Below are 16,323 nucleotides of genomic sequence, written 5' to 3'. Positions count from 1 at the left end.
TCTCTTTTTTGTATGGTTTTATGAGAAGCAATCCCATTCCGGATACAGCCTTTTTTCCGGACACAACAAAACCCTTATCTTGGTTTTAAGTTGTGATGAGAGGGAACTGCTTACTGAATTGGTGGTCTTAGCTTTTACCATTTAGGAGGAGTTCTTGAACAGACAAACACAAATGCATGCTCTGACACACAAACAAATATATAGTAGATATGTAAAATTTAAGACATAAAAAATATCTGTTCTGTTGTAAACCTTGAGTAATTTAACCAAATTAAAAGCAGTATTTGGCAGTTTTGGCAAAATACAAAGATCAAATATGAAATATTTTGATAATTGTTTACCTGGTCAGATCATGCTGCACAAGCATTCGATAGGCAGTTGGAGCAGAACAGAAGGCTGTGATAGGAAATCTGGACAGCGTCTAGAGAATTTAAAATAAAAAACTGTTTGAATGTTGCACCCTAAAGTAACAATGCTTCCCACATTTATCTGACTCTCAAGGAAACCTAAATGTGGACATTGTAATAGCTCCAACCAATTAATAAACACATGACTGTAATGTTGTCAAGCCTTGAAAACACATATATGTTGAAGTCATATATACTTTCTCATCTAAATAGCTTTTTCTTTAAAATTGCAACTTATTTTATATCAGAGGAGTAGCTGTGTTAGTCTGAATCTGCAAAAGCGGCGAGGAGTCCTGTGGCACCTTATAAACTAACCGAAATGTTGGAGTATAAGCTTTTGTGGGCAAAGACCCACTTCATCAGATGCATGTAGTGGAAATTTCCAGAGGCAAGTATAAATATGCAGTCCAGAATCAGACTAGAGATGACAAGGTGGATCCAATCAGGGAGGATGAGGTCCACTTCTAGTAGCTGATCTGGAGGTGTGAATATCAAGAGAGGAGAAGCTGCTTTTGTAGTTAGCTAGCCATTCACAGTCTTTGTTTAATCCAGAGTTGATTGTGTCAAACTTGAAGATGAACTGTAGCTCAGCAGTTTCTCTTTGAAGTCTGGTCTTGAAGTTTTTTTGCTGCAGGATGGCTACCTTTAGATCTGCAATTGTGTGTCCAAGGAGACTGAAGTGTTCCCCTACAGGTTTTTGTATATTGCCATTCCTAATATGTGATTTGTGTCCATTTATTCTTTTACGTAGGGACTGTCCAGTTTGGCCGATGTATATAGCAGAGGGGCACTGTTGACACATGATGGCATATATTACGTTAGTAGATGTGCAGGAGAATGAACCAGTGACGGTATGGCTGATCTGGTTAGGTCCTGTGATGGTGTTGCTGGTGTATATATGTGGGCAGAATTGGCACCGAGGTTTGTTGCATGGATTGGTTCCTGAGTTAGAGTTATTGTGAGGTGTGTAGTTGCTGGTGAGAATATGCTTCAGGTTGGCGGGTTTTCTGTGGGTTTCCCAAGGCCTGTGAAAGTGGGGGGTCATTGTCGAAGATGGGTTGTAGATCACTAATGATGTGTTGGAGAGGTTTTAGCTGAGGACTGTAGGTGATGGCCAGTCGTGTTCTGTTGGTTTCTTTCTTGGGCTTGTCCCATAGCAGGAAGCTTCTGGGTACACATCTGGCTCTGTTAATCTGCCTCCTCACTTCCTCGTGTGGGTATCGTCGTTTACAGAATGCTTGTTGAAGATCTTGTAAGTGTAGGTCTCTGTCTGAGGGGTTGGAGCATATGCCCACGAAAGCTTATGCTCCAACACTTTGGTTAGTCTATAAGGTGCCACAGGATTCCTCGCAACTTATTTTATAGTGTCATGTTGCAAGCATCTTGTCTCAGAAGGGTTTGCATTTTGTTTCAAAGCATTTCTTTGCAGCTACAGCTCTTATTACTCAAAAAACAACTAGAGCCGGAGGTGGTATCTGTATAACATTCCGCAAGTATTCTGATAGTAGTTAGTGTTTTCCACAGTAACAGAATATAGAATGTCCCAAGTCAAGTGAATGATATGCTTGGTGATTTTTCACAGCATCCAAAGTTGTATGTATAAGGTAGTATATAATATAATGCCAATTCCTATTTATAAGGTTAAAAAACTCAATCTTCTATCATCTCCATTTTCAGTATTAAAATATTTACAGTTCATGTGATTGAAATGCCATACAACACTGATTTTCAGTTTGGGTTGTGACCCAGTACTGGGTGGTGGCAATATAGGCCCTGGGTCACCTTGCTGTAGGTGACAAGGTAACCAGTGGAGGTGCTAAGACCAGCTTCCTGCTTGTCCAGGCACAGCGACCCACGCTCTGCCCTGGAAGTAGTCAGCAGCAGGTCCCACTCCTAGGTGGAGGTGAGTCGCCAACTCTCACAAGATAAAAAAGAAAAACAAGCCAAAACTGAAGTCAATCCCATTTCAAAACAAGCCCAAAATGAGCTCTGTCCATTTTTGCTTAACAATGCCCAGAGACAAACCAGGAATTGGCCAATGGGAGTGTGGAGCCAGTGCTTGGGACGGGAGCAGCCTGTAGCCTGAACTTCAAACCCCTCCTCTGGCTTTCACCCCCCATACTCTCCCTCACTCCAAACCTCTCATCCCCGCAGCCCCAACCTAGAGCCTGCACTCTAGTAAAAATATATATAACTAGCTGGACTTACCCGGCATTGCTCGGGAAACCGGAGGAACAAAATTTAGAACATTTAGGAAAGGAGGGGACCCTGAGCAAAGGGATCCACAGAGCCACAGACCCTGGGGCCTGATTGCTCCTGGCCCACACCTGACCCTCTAAAAGCAGCAGGACCCTCCTCCCCCCAGGACGGAGCAGCCAGCTCCCAGGAGAACAGTACACAGTAATGCAGCCAGTAGCAAGGGGACTTCTCTTTGCAAAGTTGGCTCAGGGATCCACCTGCCCTGCCTTGGAAAGCAAACGCTCAGAGCTCACGTCTAACCCCCCGATGGCTGGAACCAGACACAGAAGAGCCCCACTCACAGACAAACAGCAGCCAGCTGCTTTCACTGCAGTGTAATGCATCGAGAGTTGAACCAGGACCCTGTGCTGCAGCAGGCACATGGAGTCCTGCTCAGATAAGCCCAGGGAGCTGAGCAGAAAGGCTGGCTGGCTTTGGTTTTGGTTTCTGGAGTGGGGTGTGTGGAGGTGTGGAGCGACCCTGGATGGAGGGGAGGTTACACGTGGGAGGGGCGCTCCAGCTTGCGCCCAGGGCTGCAGATGCTGCTTGGGGCAGGGCGGGTGCCCGAGCCATTGTGCGCATGGGGGTGAGGGCACTGCGTGCCATTGGGGGGGAGGAGAGGGGAGAAGAGGGTCGGTTATGTAACCTCGCGGGCAGGAGGGGGCGAGTCCTGGGAGGCTACACATGGGAGGGGTACCCCAGATCGCGCCTGGGGCCACAGGTGCCGTGGGGGGCATGGCAGGACCCTGATCGGGTCCAAAAATACCTTAAAACCTTCTCTTGGATGAAAGGTTATCCCATGCAAAGTTTGGTTGTGGTAACTCTTATAGTGTCCAAGTTATTAGTGCACAAACTTACAAACATTCTCCTTTATATATTAAAGTATGCTGGGCTATGGGCATCAGGAATTTTCTTCAACTGGGTCACGGGAAAAAAGTTTGAAAACCACTGCCATACAAGATGCTCATGTATCCACTACTGTCATTCACTGTATAATAATAAAACTAGAGGATCCAAAAGTGCTTTATAAACTATGGTTCCATTCCTGCAAATGCTTGTATGTAAAAGCTTCATTTTATGCTGAACAGTAATGTTAGCAGGATCATGTACTAAAACGAGGGTTTTGTTTTGGGGGATTATTAATTTCATTTTTCAGGATTTATTTTTAACAATTTTTTAGTTTTCTGTAGCTGTCCAAAATCAGGGTTTGGGGGGGCTCTTTGTATATATGGCAATGAGTCACATATACTATATACATTACTCAGTGCTACGCCACCTTATTTTCCAAAAGGTAAAATAACTCAACATTTTTAAAAGCAGCATCCTTGGAAATGACAGCTGTGTCCATCCGCCTGGGCCCAGCTCTCTGCTTTGGGCATTGCAACATGGGGCACAGTCACAATGCTACTCAGCTTTGGCTCATTTGCCCCTGCAAGATGATGCGTGAGACAGGCCAAATTGAGTGAGTAGCCTTCTTATTTGAGATATGGGGCTGCAGCATCCCTCTCTCAAATATGCCTGGCAATCTCTGTCATAAAAAAAATGTCTGAGCCAAATCTGAGTGGCGCTGTTACCTTGTGTGCACCAGCTTGCAATGCACACAGAAGGGAGTTGGGCCCAGCCCTGTGGGACAAGAGCGCCTACTGCAGGGTGAGTTCTGTCTGCAACAGCCCCCACAGTATCTCAACCCTCAGGAAAGTTCTGACATATACACCCCGGACCCTTCTTTCCATTTCTACTATAATAACATAGTACTCTTTCAAGCAGCACTATCTTAACATGAACCCTTTAGTCTGCACAGGTAGAATCTGCACAGACAATTAATGCACAATATGTTAGTGTACTTTAGAAATCTCAGCTCCACAGTCCATGACTGTTCCATGCATACAAGCCCTTAGATACATGTAAGCATTTCCAGGCTTTTGCTGGTGTTTACTAGATAAATATTAATACCTTTTTTTTTTTAAATCAAAGGTGTTTTATCTTCATTTACTGGCAAAAACCTCAAATTAGAAGCCCTAACTGTAAGTTTGCTCAGCAAAGCACATAAGCACATGAATCAGAGAATACTAGGACTGGAAGGGATCTTGAGAGGTCATCGAGTCCAGTCCCCTACCCTCATGGCAGGACCAAGTACTGACTAGACCATCCCTGATAGACATTTATCTAACCTACTCTTAAATATCCCCAGAGATGGAGATTCCACAACCTCCCTATGCAATTTATTCCAGTGTTTGACCACCCTGACAGTTAGGAACCTTTTCCTAATGTCCAACCTAAACCTCTCTTGCTGCAGTTTAAGCCCATTGCTTCTTGTTCTATACTCAGAGGCCAAGATGAACAAGTTTTCTCCCTCCTCCTCATGACACCCTTTTAGATACCTAAAAACCGCTATCATGTCCCCCCTCAATCTTCTCTTTTGTAAACTAAACAAACCCAATTCTTTCAGCCTTCCTTCATAGGTCATATGCTCTATACCTTTAATCATTCTTGTTGCTCTTCTCTGGACCCTCTCCAATTTCTCCACATCTTTCTTGAAATGCGGTGCCCAGAACTGGACACAATACTCCAACGGAGGCCTAATCAGCGCAGAGTAGAGCGGAAGAATGACTTCTCATGTCTTGCTCACAACACACCTATTAATGCATCCCAGAATCATGTTTGCTTTTTTTTGCAAAAGCATCATACTGTTGACTCATATTTAGCTTGTGGTCCACTATAACCCCTAGATCCCTTTCTGCCGTACTCCTTCCTAGACAGTCGCTTCCCATTCTGTATGTGTGAAACTGATTGTTCCTTCCTCAGTGGAGCACTTTGCATTTGTCTTTATTAAACTTCATCCTGTTTACCTCAGACCATTTCTTGAATTTGTCCAGATCATTTTCAATTATGACCCTATCCTCCAAAGCAGTTGCAACCCCTCCCAGCTTGGTATCATCTGCAAACTTAATAAACAAACTTTATATGCCAATATCTAAATTGTTGATGAAGATATTGAACAGAGCCAGTCCCAAAACAGACCCCTGCAGAACCCCACTTGTTATACCTTTCCAGCAGGATTGAGAACCATTAATAACTACTCTCTGAGTACGGTTATCCAGCCAGTTATGCACCCACCTTATAGTAGCCCCATCTAAGTTGTATTTGCCTAGTTTATTGATAAGAATATCATGCAAGAACGTTTCAAATGCCTTACTAAAGTCTAAGTATACCACATCCACCGCTTCTCCCTGATCCACAAGACTCGTTATCCTATCAAAGAAAGCTATCAGATTGGTTTGACATGATTTGTTCTTTACAAATCCATGCTGGCTGTTCCCTATCACCTTACTACCTTCCAAGTGTTTGCAGATGATTTCCTTAATTACTTGCTCCATTATCTTCCCTGGCAGAGAAGTTAAACTAACTGGTCTGTAGTTTCCTGGATTGTTCTTGTTTCCCTTTTTATAGATGGGCACTATATTTGCCCTTTTCCAATCTTCTGAAATCTCTCGTATCTTCCTTGATTTTTCAAAGATGATAGCTAAAGGCTCAGATACCTCCTCTTTTAGCTCTTTGAGTATTCTAGGATGCATTTCATCAGGCCTTGGTTTTAACTTCTTCTAAACCTACCACATTCCCACCAGTATTCACTATGGGTATGTCTACACTTGCACCTTCTTTCGAGAGAGGGATAGAAATGAAGACATTCGAAATGTCATCAGGCCCTGGTGACTTGCAGGCGTCTAACTTTTCTAGGTGATTTTTAACTTGTTCTTTTTTTATTTTATCTTCTAAACCTACCCCCTTCCCACCAGCATTCACAATGTTAGGCAGTCCTTCAGACTTCTCGGTGAAGACCGAAACAAAAAAGTAATTAAGCATCTCTGCCATTTCCAACTTTCCTGTTACTGTTTCACCCTCCTCACTGAGCAGTGGGCCTACCCTGTACTTGGTCTTCCTCTTGCGTCTAATGTATTTATAAAAAGTCTTCTTGTTTCCCTTTATTCCTGTAGCTAGTTTGAGCTCATTTTGTGCCTTTACCTTTTTAATCTTGCCCCTGCATTCCTGTGTTGTTTGCCTATATTCATCCTTTGTATATAGGCAGTTCCATCCATTTGCAGGAATGGAACATTCATCCTGACTCCTCCTTTATTTTTAGATCATGCAAGTTCTCATGGTTAAGCTAAGGCGGTCTTTTGCCATATTTTCTATCTTTCCTAAGCAGTGGAATAGCTTGCTTTTGGGCCCTTAACAATGTCCCCTTGAAAAACTGCCAACTCTCCTCAGTTGTTTTTCCCCTCAGTCTTGATTCCCATGGGACCTTACCTATCAGCTCTCTGAGCTTACCAAAATCCGCCTTCCTGAAATCCATTGTCTCTATTTTGTTGTTCTCCCTTCTACCCTTCCTTGTCGCTTACATGCTTAAATCCCTCTGATGTCAATGTGATTCAAACACCTAATTGAAGATAAACAGATGCTTAAGCAACTTGTTGTATCAGGACCTATATAAATTAATTGGTAGTGCGAAAACAGGACACTACTCCAAATTTCTCCATTTTATCTCTTTTCTGTAAGGTTTATTGAGAACCAATCCTATTCCAGGTTCAACCTATTTTTCTGGCCCATCTTGGTTCAATCTTTTTCAACATTTGCTCAGTTATGTCAATAGTGAAGACTATACTTGCTTTGGTGATTCTGTCTCTTTTCTGGTTGATTGATAGGTTTTATGAGAAACAATCCAATTCCAGGCACATCCTGTTTTTCAGGCACAACCATACCCTTATGTTGCTTTAAGATATGAGATGAGGAAGCTATATACTGAATGTGGTGGTCCTAACTCTTACCATTTATGATAAGTTCTTGATCAAGCAGACAGAAAAACTCTGTAAAATATATAGTAGATATTACTACTGAAATGTGGTTGGTGACCTCTTTGGTGAAGGGCAGCAGGCTAGACAGCATGCTGTCTGCTGTACAGTAAGAGAGGTGAACATCTGTTCAAAAGCACCAAGCGAGGAAAACCATGCTGTTAGAAAAATACCATTGTTCTTGTCACTTACATCTAGAACAGTGATTGGATCAAAACGTGGCATACTATGTATAAACACACATGCCCCCTGAATCCATGGTGCAAAGACACTACTCCAAGCTGACTTTGCCCAACCTGTGTCTGATGTATTCCAGAGTATGTCGGCAGAGGCTAAATCCAGCCAGTACCTGGTAAAGAAAAATGTGTGGAAATTTTAAAAAAATAGAATAAAGACAAAAATGATAACGATAAAAATATTACTGGGATCAAACAGTCATTGTCTTGTGTTAAATGAGATTAGTGAATAGCTAAAACCCCAAACAAGAGTGAGCCACCAAACATGGCCACTGTGTCATTATTATAGATTAGCTTTGCAATTTTCATTAAAAAATTGTACCAGTAAAAGGCTTATGATGTCTCAAGACAGAGAATCCTGAATTTATATTTGTGAAATTGTAGGGATTTAGTTTGGGGATTTTTTAATGTGGTAAGAATTTCTCATTTTACTTATCTTTTTATTTGGTGTTCTCTTATCTGTGATTACTTGCCAGTCACAGTGGAATGTATTAGTATCAATGTTATTTTCCCAAAGTAAAATATCCCATGAATCAGTGCAGGCTTTACAATGTTTTAAGCTTTCATAAAGTTATTTTGTTTTTTGTGAGAGCTATTCAGTGCATTTCTCATATACTGTGATGAATCTATGCCATTATAAACCATATAAAACCACAAAGTTTCTCTCTTTACAAAACTACTTTTAGATGCTTTATAAATAATCTAATCTTCTTTGAAGATGGAGTAGAAAAGGTTGGTTCCCCCCTTACTACATAGTGTTGGATTTTCATTTAATACAAGTTGAACCTCTCTAGTTCAGAACTCTCTGGTCCGGAAATATCCATCATCTGGAATTATTTTAGTTAGCTGGATGTCCACTTTTCATTAGGGATGGCAACGTGTAGTCGACTACACAATTAACTGATGAGTCTTGACTTATTGGTTAATCTTGTTGACAACACACTCTCCCCCCACTCTTGCTGCCTCTATATCAGAGGCAGCAAGGCGGGGAATGGGGGGGAGTGGGAGCTGGTGCCCATGAAGAGCTGGCTTTAAGCAGGCTCCCCATGAGCACCGGATCAATCTCCCCACCTCCACCCCTGTGCTATTGCCTCTGATAGAGAAGCAGCAGCGCAGAGGATGAGGGGGGCAGGCTGAAGCCAATGTGCGGGAAACTGGTTTTCAAGCAGTCTCTCAAAGCATGCAGGCTCCACAAACCTGTCTGCCCTCCACCTTGCTGTCTCCTACAGAGGCAGGGGGCAAGGGGAGAGGCAGGAACCAGTGCTGAGAGGAGCTGGCTTAAAAGCTGGTTCCCCACAACACCAGCTCAGCAGTGCCGTCCCCTCCCTGCGCTGCTGCCTCTATCAGCCTGGGCTCACCACGGGCAGAGGCTGGTCTGCGGCAGCAGCCCCTGTCCACAGAGGATCCAAGCTCCCCGTGGACAGAGGCTGCTACAGCATCCCACGGAGCAGCCTCTGTTCGCAGCAGCAACCCCTGTCTGTAGCAGGTTTGAGCTCCCTGCAGACAGAAGCTGCTCCAGCATCCTATGGAGCAGCCTCTGTCCACAGTGAGCCTGGGCCCACTGTGGGAAGAGGCTGATCCATGGCAGCAGCCCCTGTCCATGGGGAGTTCGAGCTCCCTGCAGACAGGGGTTGCTGATGCAGACCAGCCTCTGTCCATGAGGAGCTCAGACCCTGAAGACAAGAGCTGCTGCCACACTGCGCTGCTGCTTCTGATATAGAGGTAGCAGCACGGAGTGGCAGGGGGCTTCCCAGGAGTGGGGCCCATGCTGGCCGCCGCCCCTGCCTTTGGGGACTATCAAATTGTCGTGTAACTGCTAAGATTTCACGTGGTTACACAACTATTCGATTACAGGATATCTAACATCCCTACTTTTCATTGGTGTGGCCAAATTTCCCATGGCCCCATAAAGTTTGTTTACAGCCATCAGTCCTAGCTCTGTGTTCTGTGCTGTTATTTAGCTCTAATTTACGCCTAAATGTCCTCTAACAGCCCTGTAAGCAATGGAAGTGTTGGTAATGCTGCTAGACAACATTGACCTCCTGTGGTCCAGAAAATTCTGTGGTCCAGAACTTGTCAGATCCCAAGTAACTAGAGAGTTTCAACCTGTATGAGAAAAACAACTATCCACCAGTGCTTTCATGAAGCTATTCACATTACTTCCTGTCTCCTGGAACAATAATCTTGTCATGACTTGCAAATGAAACTTTCCTATTTTCTAAGTTATTGAGAGAGAGATAATAGTGAAATGTTATGCTTCCTTCACCTCTGCTATGTGACCTTTTTGAAGAAATACCCAGGTGGTTTAAAACAGTTATGATCCATACCTTCCATTTACTGTCAGTCCAATGCCATAACTACTGTATGAATGTTCAGTCATTTTTGGAGACCCTGTTGTACCACTGGTAAAAAAGATGGTCATTGGATCCTGACTCCTTGTGGTCACACAATTGTGATCAGCCTTAGCATTTCTTTAAAAAACACAAAATGGTGAATAAAGTAAGTTAAAAAATGTAACTTATGGAACCCAGATGATGTTCAAATAAAACAACTCCTTGCAGATTTACAAAAGATGGTGCTTATCTGCACCGAAGGGAGTAAGTTTTTTCCTTCTAAAGTAAGGTTTATCTTTAGAGAAGAGTGACTACATATCAAGGATAATGCACAGAACTTAACTGCATATTAATGGGACAGATGGCATGAGATCTAGCTTAAAAAACCCCTCAATCATTACATTTATGTTTTCTCCTTTTTTATTACTCTTGCTATCTGCATTTAAAATTTTTTAATTAAAAAAATCTTGTGATAGTAATAAACTAAAAGGGATATCTCCATTTGGAGCTGGGGATGTAATTCCCAGCTCTGCGCACTAAAATAGAATTTTAGGGTAGCTACTTGAGTATGTGGCTAAGGTCTCTGATGGGCACTAGTCCATCTCACTGTTTGTGCCTCAGTGGCTATGCTCTATTCTTAGCATGCTAGTTCAACCAAAGCTAGCATGATTATGTGTACTCAAGCTGGGAATCACACTCCTATCCTTAGAGCTCAGTAGTGACCTAGCCTTATGCCAGAGAAAGAAGTAGGAGAGGATCTTGGCTCTACCCATCCACAATATCAGTAAGCACTGCTGAGCTAGGAGGAGTGGGAAGTGAGCTATTCTAGGGAAAAGTTAGCCTAATTATAAAGAACTGACTGAGAGTCTTTTATCAGTATAGTCACACCTTTGTGAACTGGGCTCATGGAATCAATGTTATCTCACACATCATTTCTCAGGCTTTTAATAGCTGAGCCTCACCCCTTTAAGAAAATAAAACTAATCCTATCCCTTTTTAGTCCCATTGTATTAGCAAGGTAGTATGGGAGAAACTAGCATTGCCAATGTTCTTTGCTAACAACACCGAGCTAGCCATTTACAGGCAGTCCCCGGATTACGTACAAGATAGGGACTGTAGGTTTGTTCTTAAGTTGAATCTGTATGTAAGTCGGAACTGGCGTCCAGATTCAGACACTGCTGAAACTGACCGCCAGTTCTGACTTACATACAGAATCAACTTAAGAACCCCAGGCGTCCCCAAGTCAGCTGCTGCTGAAACTGATCAGCAGCTGATTCCAGGAAGCCCGGGGCAGAGCAACTCTGCCTCGGGCTTCCTGTAGTCAGCGCTGGTCAGTTTCAGCAGAAGCTGACTTGGGGACGCCTGGGGCAGAGCAGCTGGGGTGCTACTGGACCAACCCAGCAGCACCCCATCTGCTCTGCCCCAGACGTCCTGATTCAGCCGCTGCTGAAACTGACCAGCAGCGGCTGAATCAGGACCTGGGGCAGAGCAGCTGGGGTGCTGCCGGGTTGGTCCAGTAGTGCCCACGGGCGCTGCAGGACCAATCCGCAGCGCCCCAGCTGCTCTGCCCCAGAGTCCAAAACAAAAGCCTGGTCTGCTGGGGGGGGGGAGCACACTAGCTGCGCCCCCCCCCCCAGCAGACCAGGGACACGGGGAGCAGAGCCGCAGCGGCAGCGGGGTGCCGCGCCTCTGAGGCTTTGCTCTGGCAAAGCCTCAGAGGCGAGGGACCCCGCCACGGCTGCGGCTTCAGTCTGGGTGCCTGTGGTCTGCTGGGGACGGCCCCCAGCAGACCACAGGCACCCGGACTGAAGCCGCAGCCGCGGGGGGTCCCTCGCCTCTGAGGCTTTGCCAGAGCAAAGCCTCAGAGGCGCGGGAACCCGCCCGGTGCCCCTGGTCTGCTGGAGACGGTCTCCAGCAGACCAGGGGCACCGGAGCAGCTTACGAACGGGGCTTTCTCGCCCCGACTTCCGGGGCGAGAAAGCTCCGTTCGTAAGTGCGGATCTGACGTAAGTCGGATCCGCGTAAGTCGGGGACTGCCTGTACATCCTCCATAAAGGGTGCTCAAACCCTCAGAAAATGTTGCCTGAACATATATTTTGTGGTTAAATACTAATTTGTACATCATACAAACAAAACAGGTACTGGCCTGTTTTTGGATCCTAACAGAAACAGAATAGAACTGTGTGCTTATTGGTATTTTTTTCCAATTTTCATTTTTCTCTTCTAAACAGGTGGAAATGTTTCACCATACTCTACATTAATAACAATACAACCACCAGGCTTTTCTTTCATGTTACTGCAGCACTTTGATGATGGCAGCTACTCACATAAATAGGTCTTTAAAGTTCAGCCATCCTTCCCTGTGATCCTCGGACACAATTAGCTTGAATTTCAAAGACTGGCATTCAGACATAATGGAATCTACAGCTGGTGCCAAAACATCATCAGTAATAAGACACTTTGCCTTTGATGTTTGTAGTCTATGTAGCATATCTTTTGCTGTCAACTGTGTTGTCCCAGGAATAAGAATAGTTCCTAAAGGAGGAGCCAAGTTTAGAATTTGGTAACAGAATTGTACAAATCTATTAACTAAATTCTCCCCACCTCACTATGGCTACATCTACACTACGAGTTTTCTCAGCAAAAAATATGCTAATGAGGGACTCATTTGCATGAGTTGTGATCTCATTTGCATATTTTCTGCCGATCCGTTTTTGCCCAAAAACAAGCAGTATGGACATTTTCTTTTTATGCAAAACCCCCTTTTTCTGCATTTATTGCGGCTAAAGGGGGTTTTACGTAAAAATAATATGTCCACACTTTTTATTTTTGTGCAAAAACCCAAGCACAAAAACGGATTGGCAGCAAATATGCAAATGAGATCACGACTCATGCAAATGAGTCCCTCATTAGCATATTTTTTGCCAAGAAAACTCGTAGTGTAGACATAGCCTATTAGTAGATCTCCTAGCATCAGAGGATATATGTGTGAGTGAATAGAATTTGGCCCTGTGTTTGTACATATATTGCTTTTACACAGAGTGAATTATAAATTAGGCTTAATAGTAATTAGCAAGTACTATGCTACAAAATGTCTTTAGTGTAGTAGGATAAGAGAAACCAGCAATAAAAAGATTTCCCTCACATGGAAGTGGTATACTTATAAGAACAATGGGTTAAATATTCATTTATAAGGGTAAATAGGTTATGTCACTTACGAGTTTAGTAGCTGTACTTTCTTCCTTCAAACTATTTCTTCCTTCCATTCTCATTCTTCATTATGTATCTCACATGTTTTACTATATGAGCCAATTAACAATATACAGAAAACTTCAACCCCTATGTAAAAGACACTATTCTACAAGTAGCCTGTGTTTATATTAAGGGCAGGCAATAATTTTGGCAGGGGGACCACTTCACAAATTTTGGTATCTGAATGCAGGTTGGCTCCAGGCCTCCCGGAAGGGGTGGGGCCTCAGGTAGAAGGGATGGAGATGGGGCTACAGAGAGAGTATCTGTGAGAGAGAGAGGGTATGTCTACACTACCACCCTAGTTCAAACTAGAGTGGTTAATGTAGGCAATTGAAGTTGCAAATGAAGCCCGAGATTTAAATATCCCGGGCTTCACTTGCATCTTGTCAGGCGCTGCCATTTTAAATCCCCGGTAGTTCGGACTCCGTGCCCGCATGTAGCCGCTTGACTACGATTGACTACATTAACCACCCTAGTTCGAACTAGGGTGGTAGTGTAGACATACCCAGAGACACTTCGTGTGTGAGAGAGTGACTTTGTGACAGACTGAGTGTTTGCAGCACAGAGACTGGGAGAGTGTGTGTGGCAGAATGTATATTGAAGTGATTGTGTGTGTGTGGCACAGACACAATGTGGCACTGACTGGGTGTGTGCATTAGTGACACAGAGTGTGTGTGCTGGCTAAGTTTCTGAAAGAAGCCTCATTCTGTCTCTTTTAAGGGAAATCTGTCCTGCTTTGTTGTATCCCTCCACCCCCATTCTGCACTTCTCTGAGTCACACATTTCAGACTGGAGTAGCCCAGGTGACATGAGGTACAGAAGCAGTGGAACACCCTGATTTCAACATGCCCCTCTCCCCTTCACTCCCACCCTCCTGCACAGCTATCAAGAGAATCCTGGAAGCAGCTCAGCTGCAGGACAGAGCAAGGTGGGAGGAGGAAAAGCTGAACACACATTGCCAGCTGTAAGTATGCAAGGTCTGCTAATCAGCTGGACAAGCTGGAGAGAAATGCTTGGTGGGCTGGATCCAGCCCCCGGGCCTGAATCAGCCCAACCTTGGTCTATATGCTCATATATAGAGATACAGAGTATTAGATGTACAATTGGTTATACTAGAAAAGGAGGACAGACTTGTCAGGAATCCAAGTCTCAGTTTTACCACAGATTTCCTCTGTGAGCTTATGCAACCCACTCATGGTCTGATTTTCTGACTACCCATGCCTCCCATTGAAATAACTAAACTCTGTTCCTCGGGTCCCCACCTGTAAAATATGGATAATACTTCTGTACCTCATGGAGGCGTTGCTGAGAAAAAGTTATTAATGGCCATGAGGCATTGAGATACTTTGTGTTTTATTAAATATTCAGACAGAAAAGCCTAAATATTTAACACATCCCATTGGCAAAAACAGGTAAGTTCACAAGCAGGCATTTGGGGACATGTGCAGTTTATCATGTGCGATGGAAGAGAGCGAAGTTACTCACCTTTCAGTGCAGTAACTGTCGTTCTTCGAGGTGGTGTCCCCGCGGGTGCTCCACTGTGGGTGCTGGGCTTGCCCCGGAGCTGCAGACGGAAGCTTGTGATGAGCAGTGTTCGGCTGGACTGCGCATGTGCCACGGGCTCGCGGCTTTCGTGCTCTTTTCTGTCTCGCGTGGTCCAGCCCCCCACCAGTTCCTCGAGACCACCTCAGAGTCTGTAAGAGACAAGAGCAGAGAAAAAGGACTCCAAAACGGGGAAGAGGATGGGTAGTGGAGCACCCGCGGGGACACCACCTCAAAGAACGACAGTTACTGCACCGAAGGTGAGTAACGTCACTTTCTTCTTCGGGGATGTCCCCGCGGGTGCTCCACTATGGGTGACTGCGTAGCAGTAGTCGCCAGAACGGAAGGAGGGCAAGGAGTCCCTATTTATCCACTGTGGAGAGCACTGCAGTCGCCACTGCCCCATCTGAACGAGTGATTAGAGAAATAGAATAGTGTTTGGCGAAGGTCTCATGTGAGGACCAGGTCACCGTCCTGAAGATGTCCTTCAGAGATACCCCTCTATGAAACGCTGTAGATGTGGCCACGGCTCTAGTGGAGTGGGCGCGTGGTTGGGATGGAAGGGGTAAGCCTTTCACTGTGTACGATTGCATTATGTATGAGGTTACAAGAAATCCTCTGGGAAGACAGGCGTTGACCCTTTGACCTCTGTGCCGAGGAGACGAATAAGTGGTCCGTACGCCTGAAAGGTTTAGTGTGATCTATGTAGAATGCTAAGGCCCTGCAGGTGTCCAAGGAATGTAGGGCCGCTTTTTGTGGTGAGGCGTGGGGCTTCGGGAAAAAGGTTGGCAGGATCACTGGTTCGTTGACATGGAAATATGAGATGATTTTGGGTATGAATCTTGGGTGTAGTCTCAAGACTACTCCATCCTTACAGAAAATTGTATACGGTGGCGTGGCCATCATGGCGGAAAGCTCGCTCACCCTGCGTGCCGATGTTATGGCAAGCAGGAAAACGGTTTTCAAAGTGAGGAAATGCAAGGATACAGTCGCCAGAGGCTCGAACGGCAGCCTCATTAGGGCGTCAAGGACTACATCCAGGCTCCACACCGGTGGGACTGGGTCGTGCGGTGGGGCCATGTTGGTAAGGCCCTTGAGAAATCTCTTAGTAGTAGGATGGGCGAAGACAGAAACGCCATCTATCGGTGATGTGAATGCTGAAATTGCTGCGAGGTGCACCCTGGTGGAGGCTAACGCGAGGCCTTTGTTCTTTAGGTGCAACGTGTAGTCCAGGACGGAGGGGATCGATGGACGTGTCGGATCGTGGTGGTTTGAGGTACACTAGGTGAAGAATCTGTGCCACTTGTGAAGGTAAGTTTTCCTCGTGGTTTGTCGTCTACTGTGTACTAGGACGTGCTGGACTGGAACAGAGCAGAGGGATTCAAATGGGGTCAGCCAGTTAGGAACCATGCTGTTAGGTTCAGCATTTGTATCTGCGGGTGTTTCAGGCATCCTCGGTCTTGTG

At 44.9% G+C, this 16,323-nt stretch overlaps 1 protein-coding gene across 7 annotated transcripts in view; it reads right to left on the bottom strand.

The window, feature by feature from the left end:
• Positions 1 to 16,323, bottom strand: part of ACSM3 (acyl-CoA synthetase medium chain family member 3) — a 50,930-nt gene that overhangs the window by 9,731 nt on the left and 24,876 nt on the right. For all 7 annotated transcript variants that reach the window (XM_075899432.1, XM_075899430.1, XM_075899433.1 and 4 more), the window contains 4 exons: positions 12,392 to 12,599; positions 10,059 to 10,202; positions 7,688 to 7,844; positions 342 to 421 (listed from right to left, as the gene is read on the bottom strand). In XM_075899432.1, coding sequence (XP_075755547.1) covers positions 342 to 421; positions 7,688 to 7,844; positions 10,059 to 10,202; positions 12,392 to 12,599 — 589 coding nt within the window. The remainder of the gene's footprint in view (positions 1 to 341; positions 422 to 7,687; positions 7,845 to 10,058; positions 10,203 to 12,391; positions 12,600 to 16,323) is intronic.

This window comes from Pelodiscus sinensis, chromosome 16 (genome assembly GCF_049634645.1).
Source record: "Pelodiscus sinensis isolate JC-2024 chromosome 16, ASM4963464v1, whole genome shotgun sequence".
NCBI classification, from domain to species: Eukaryota; Metazoa; Chordata; order Testudines; family Trionychidae; genus Pelodiscus; species Pelodiscus sinensis.
Note: the sequence above shows the minus strand (reverse complement) of the source record. Positions and strands in the feature narration are given on the sequence as shown.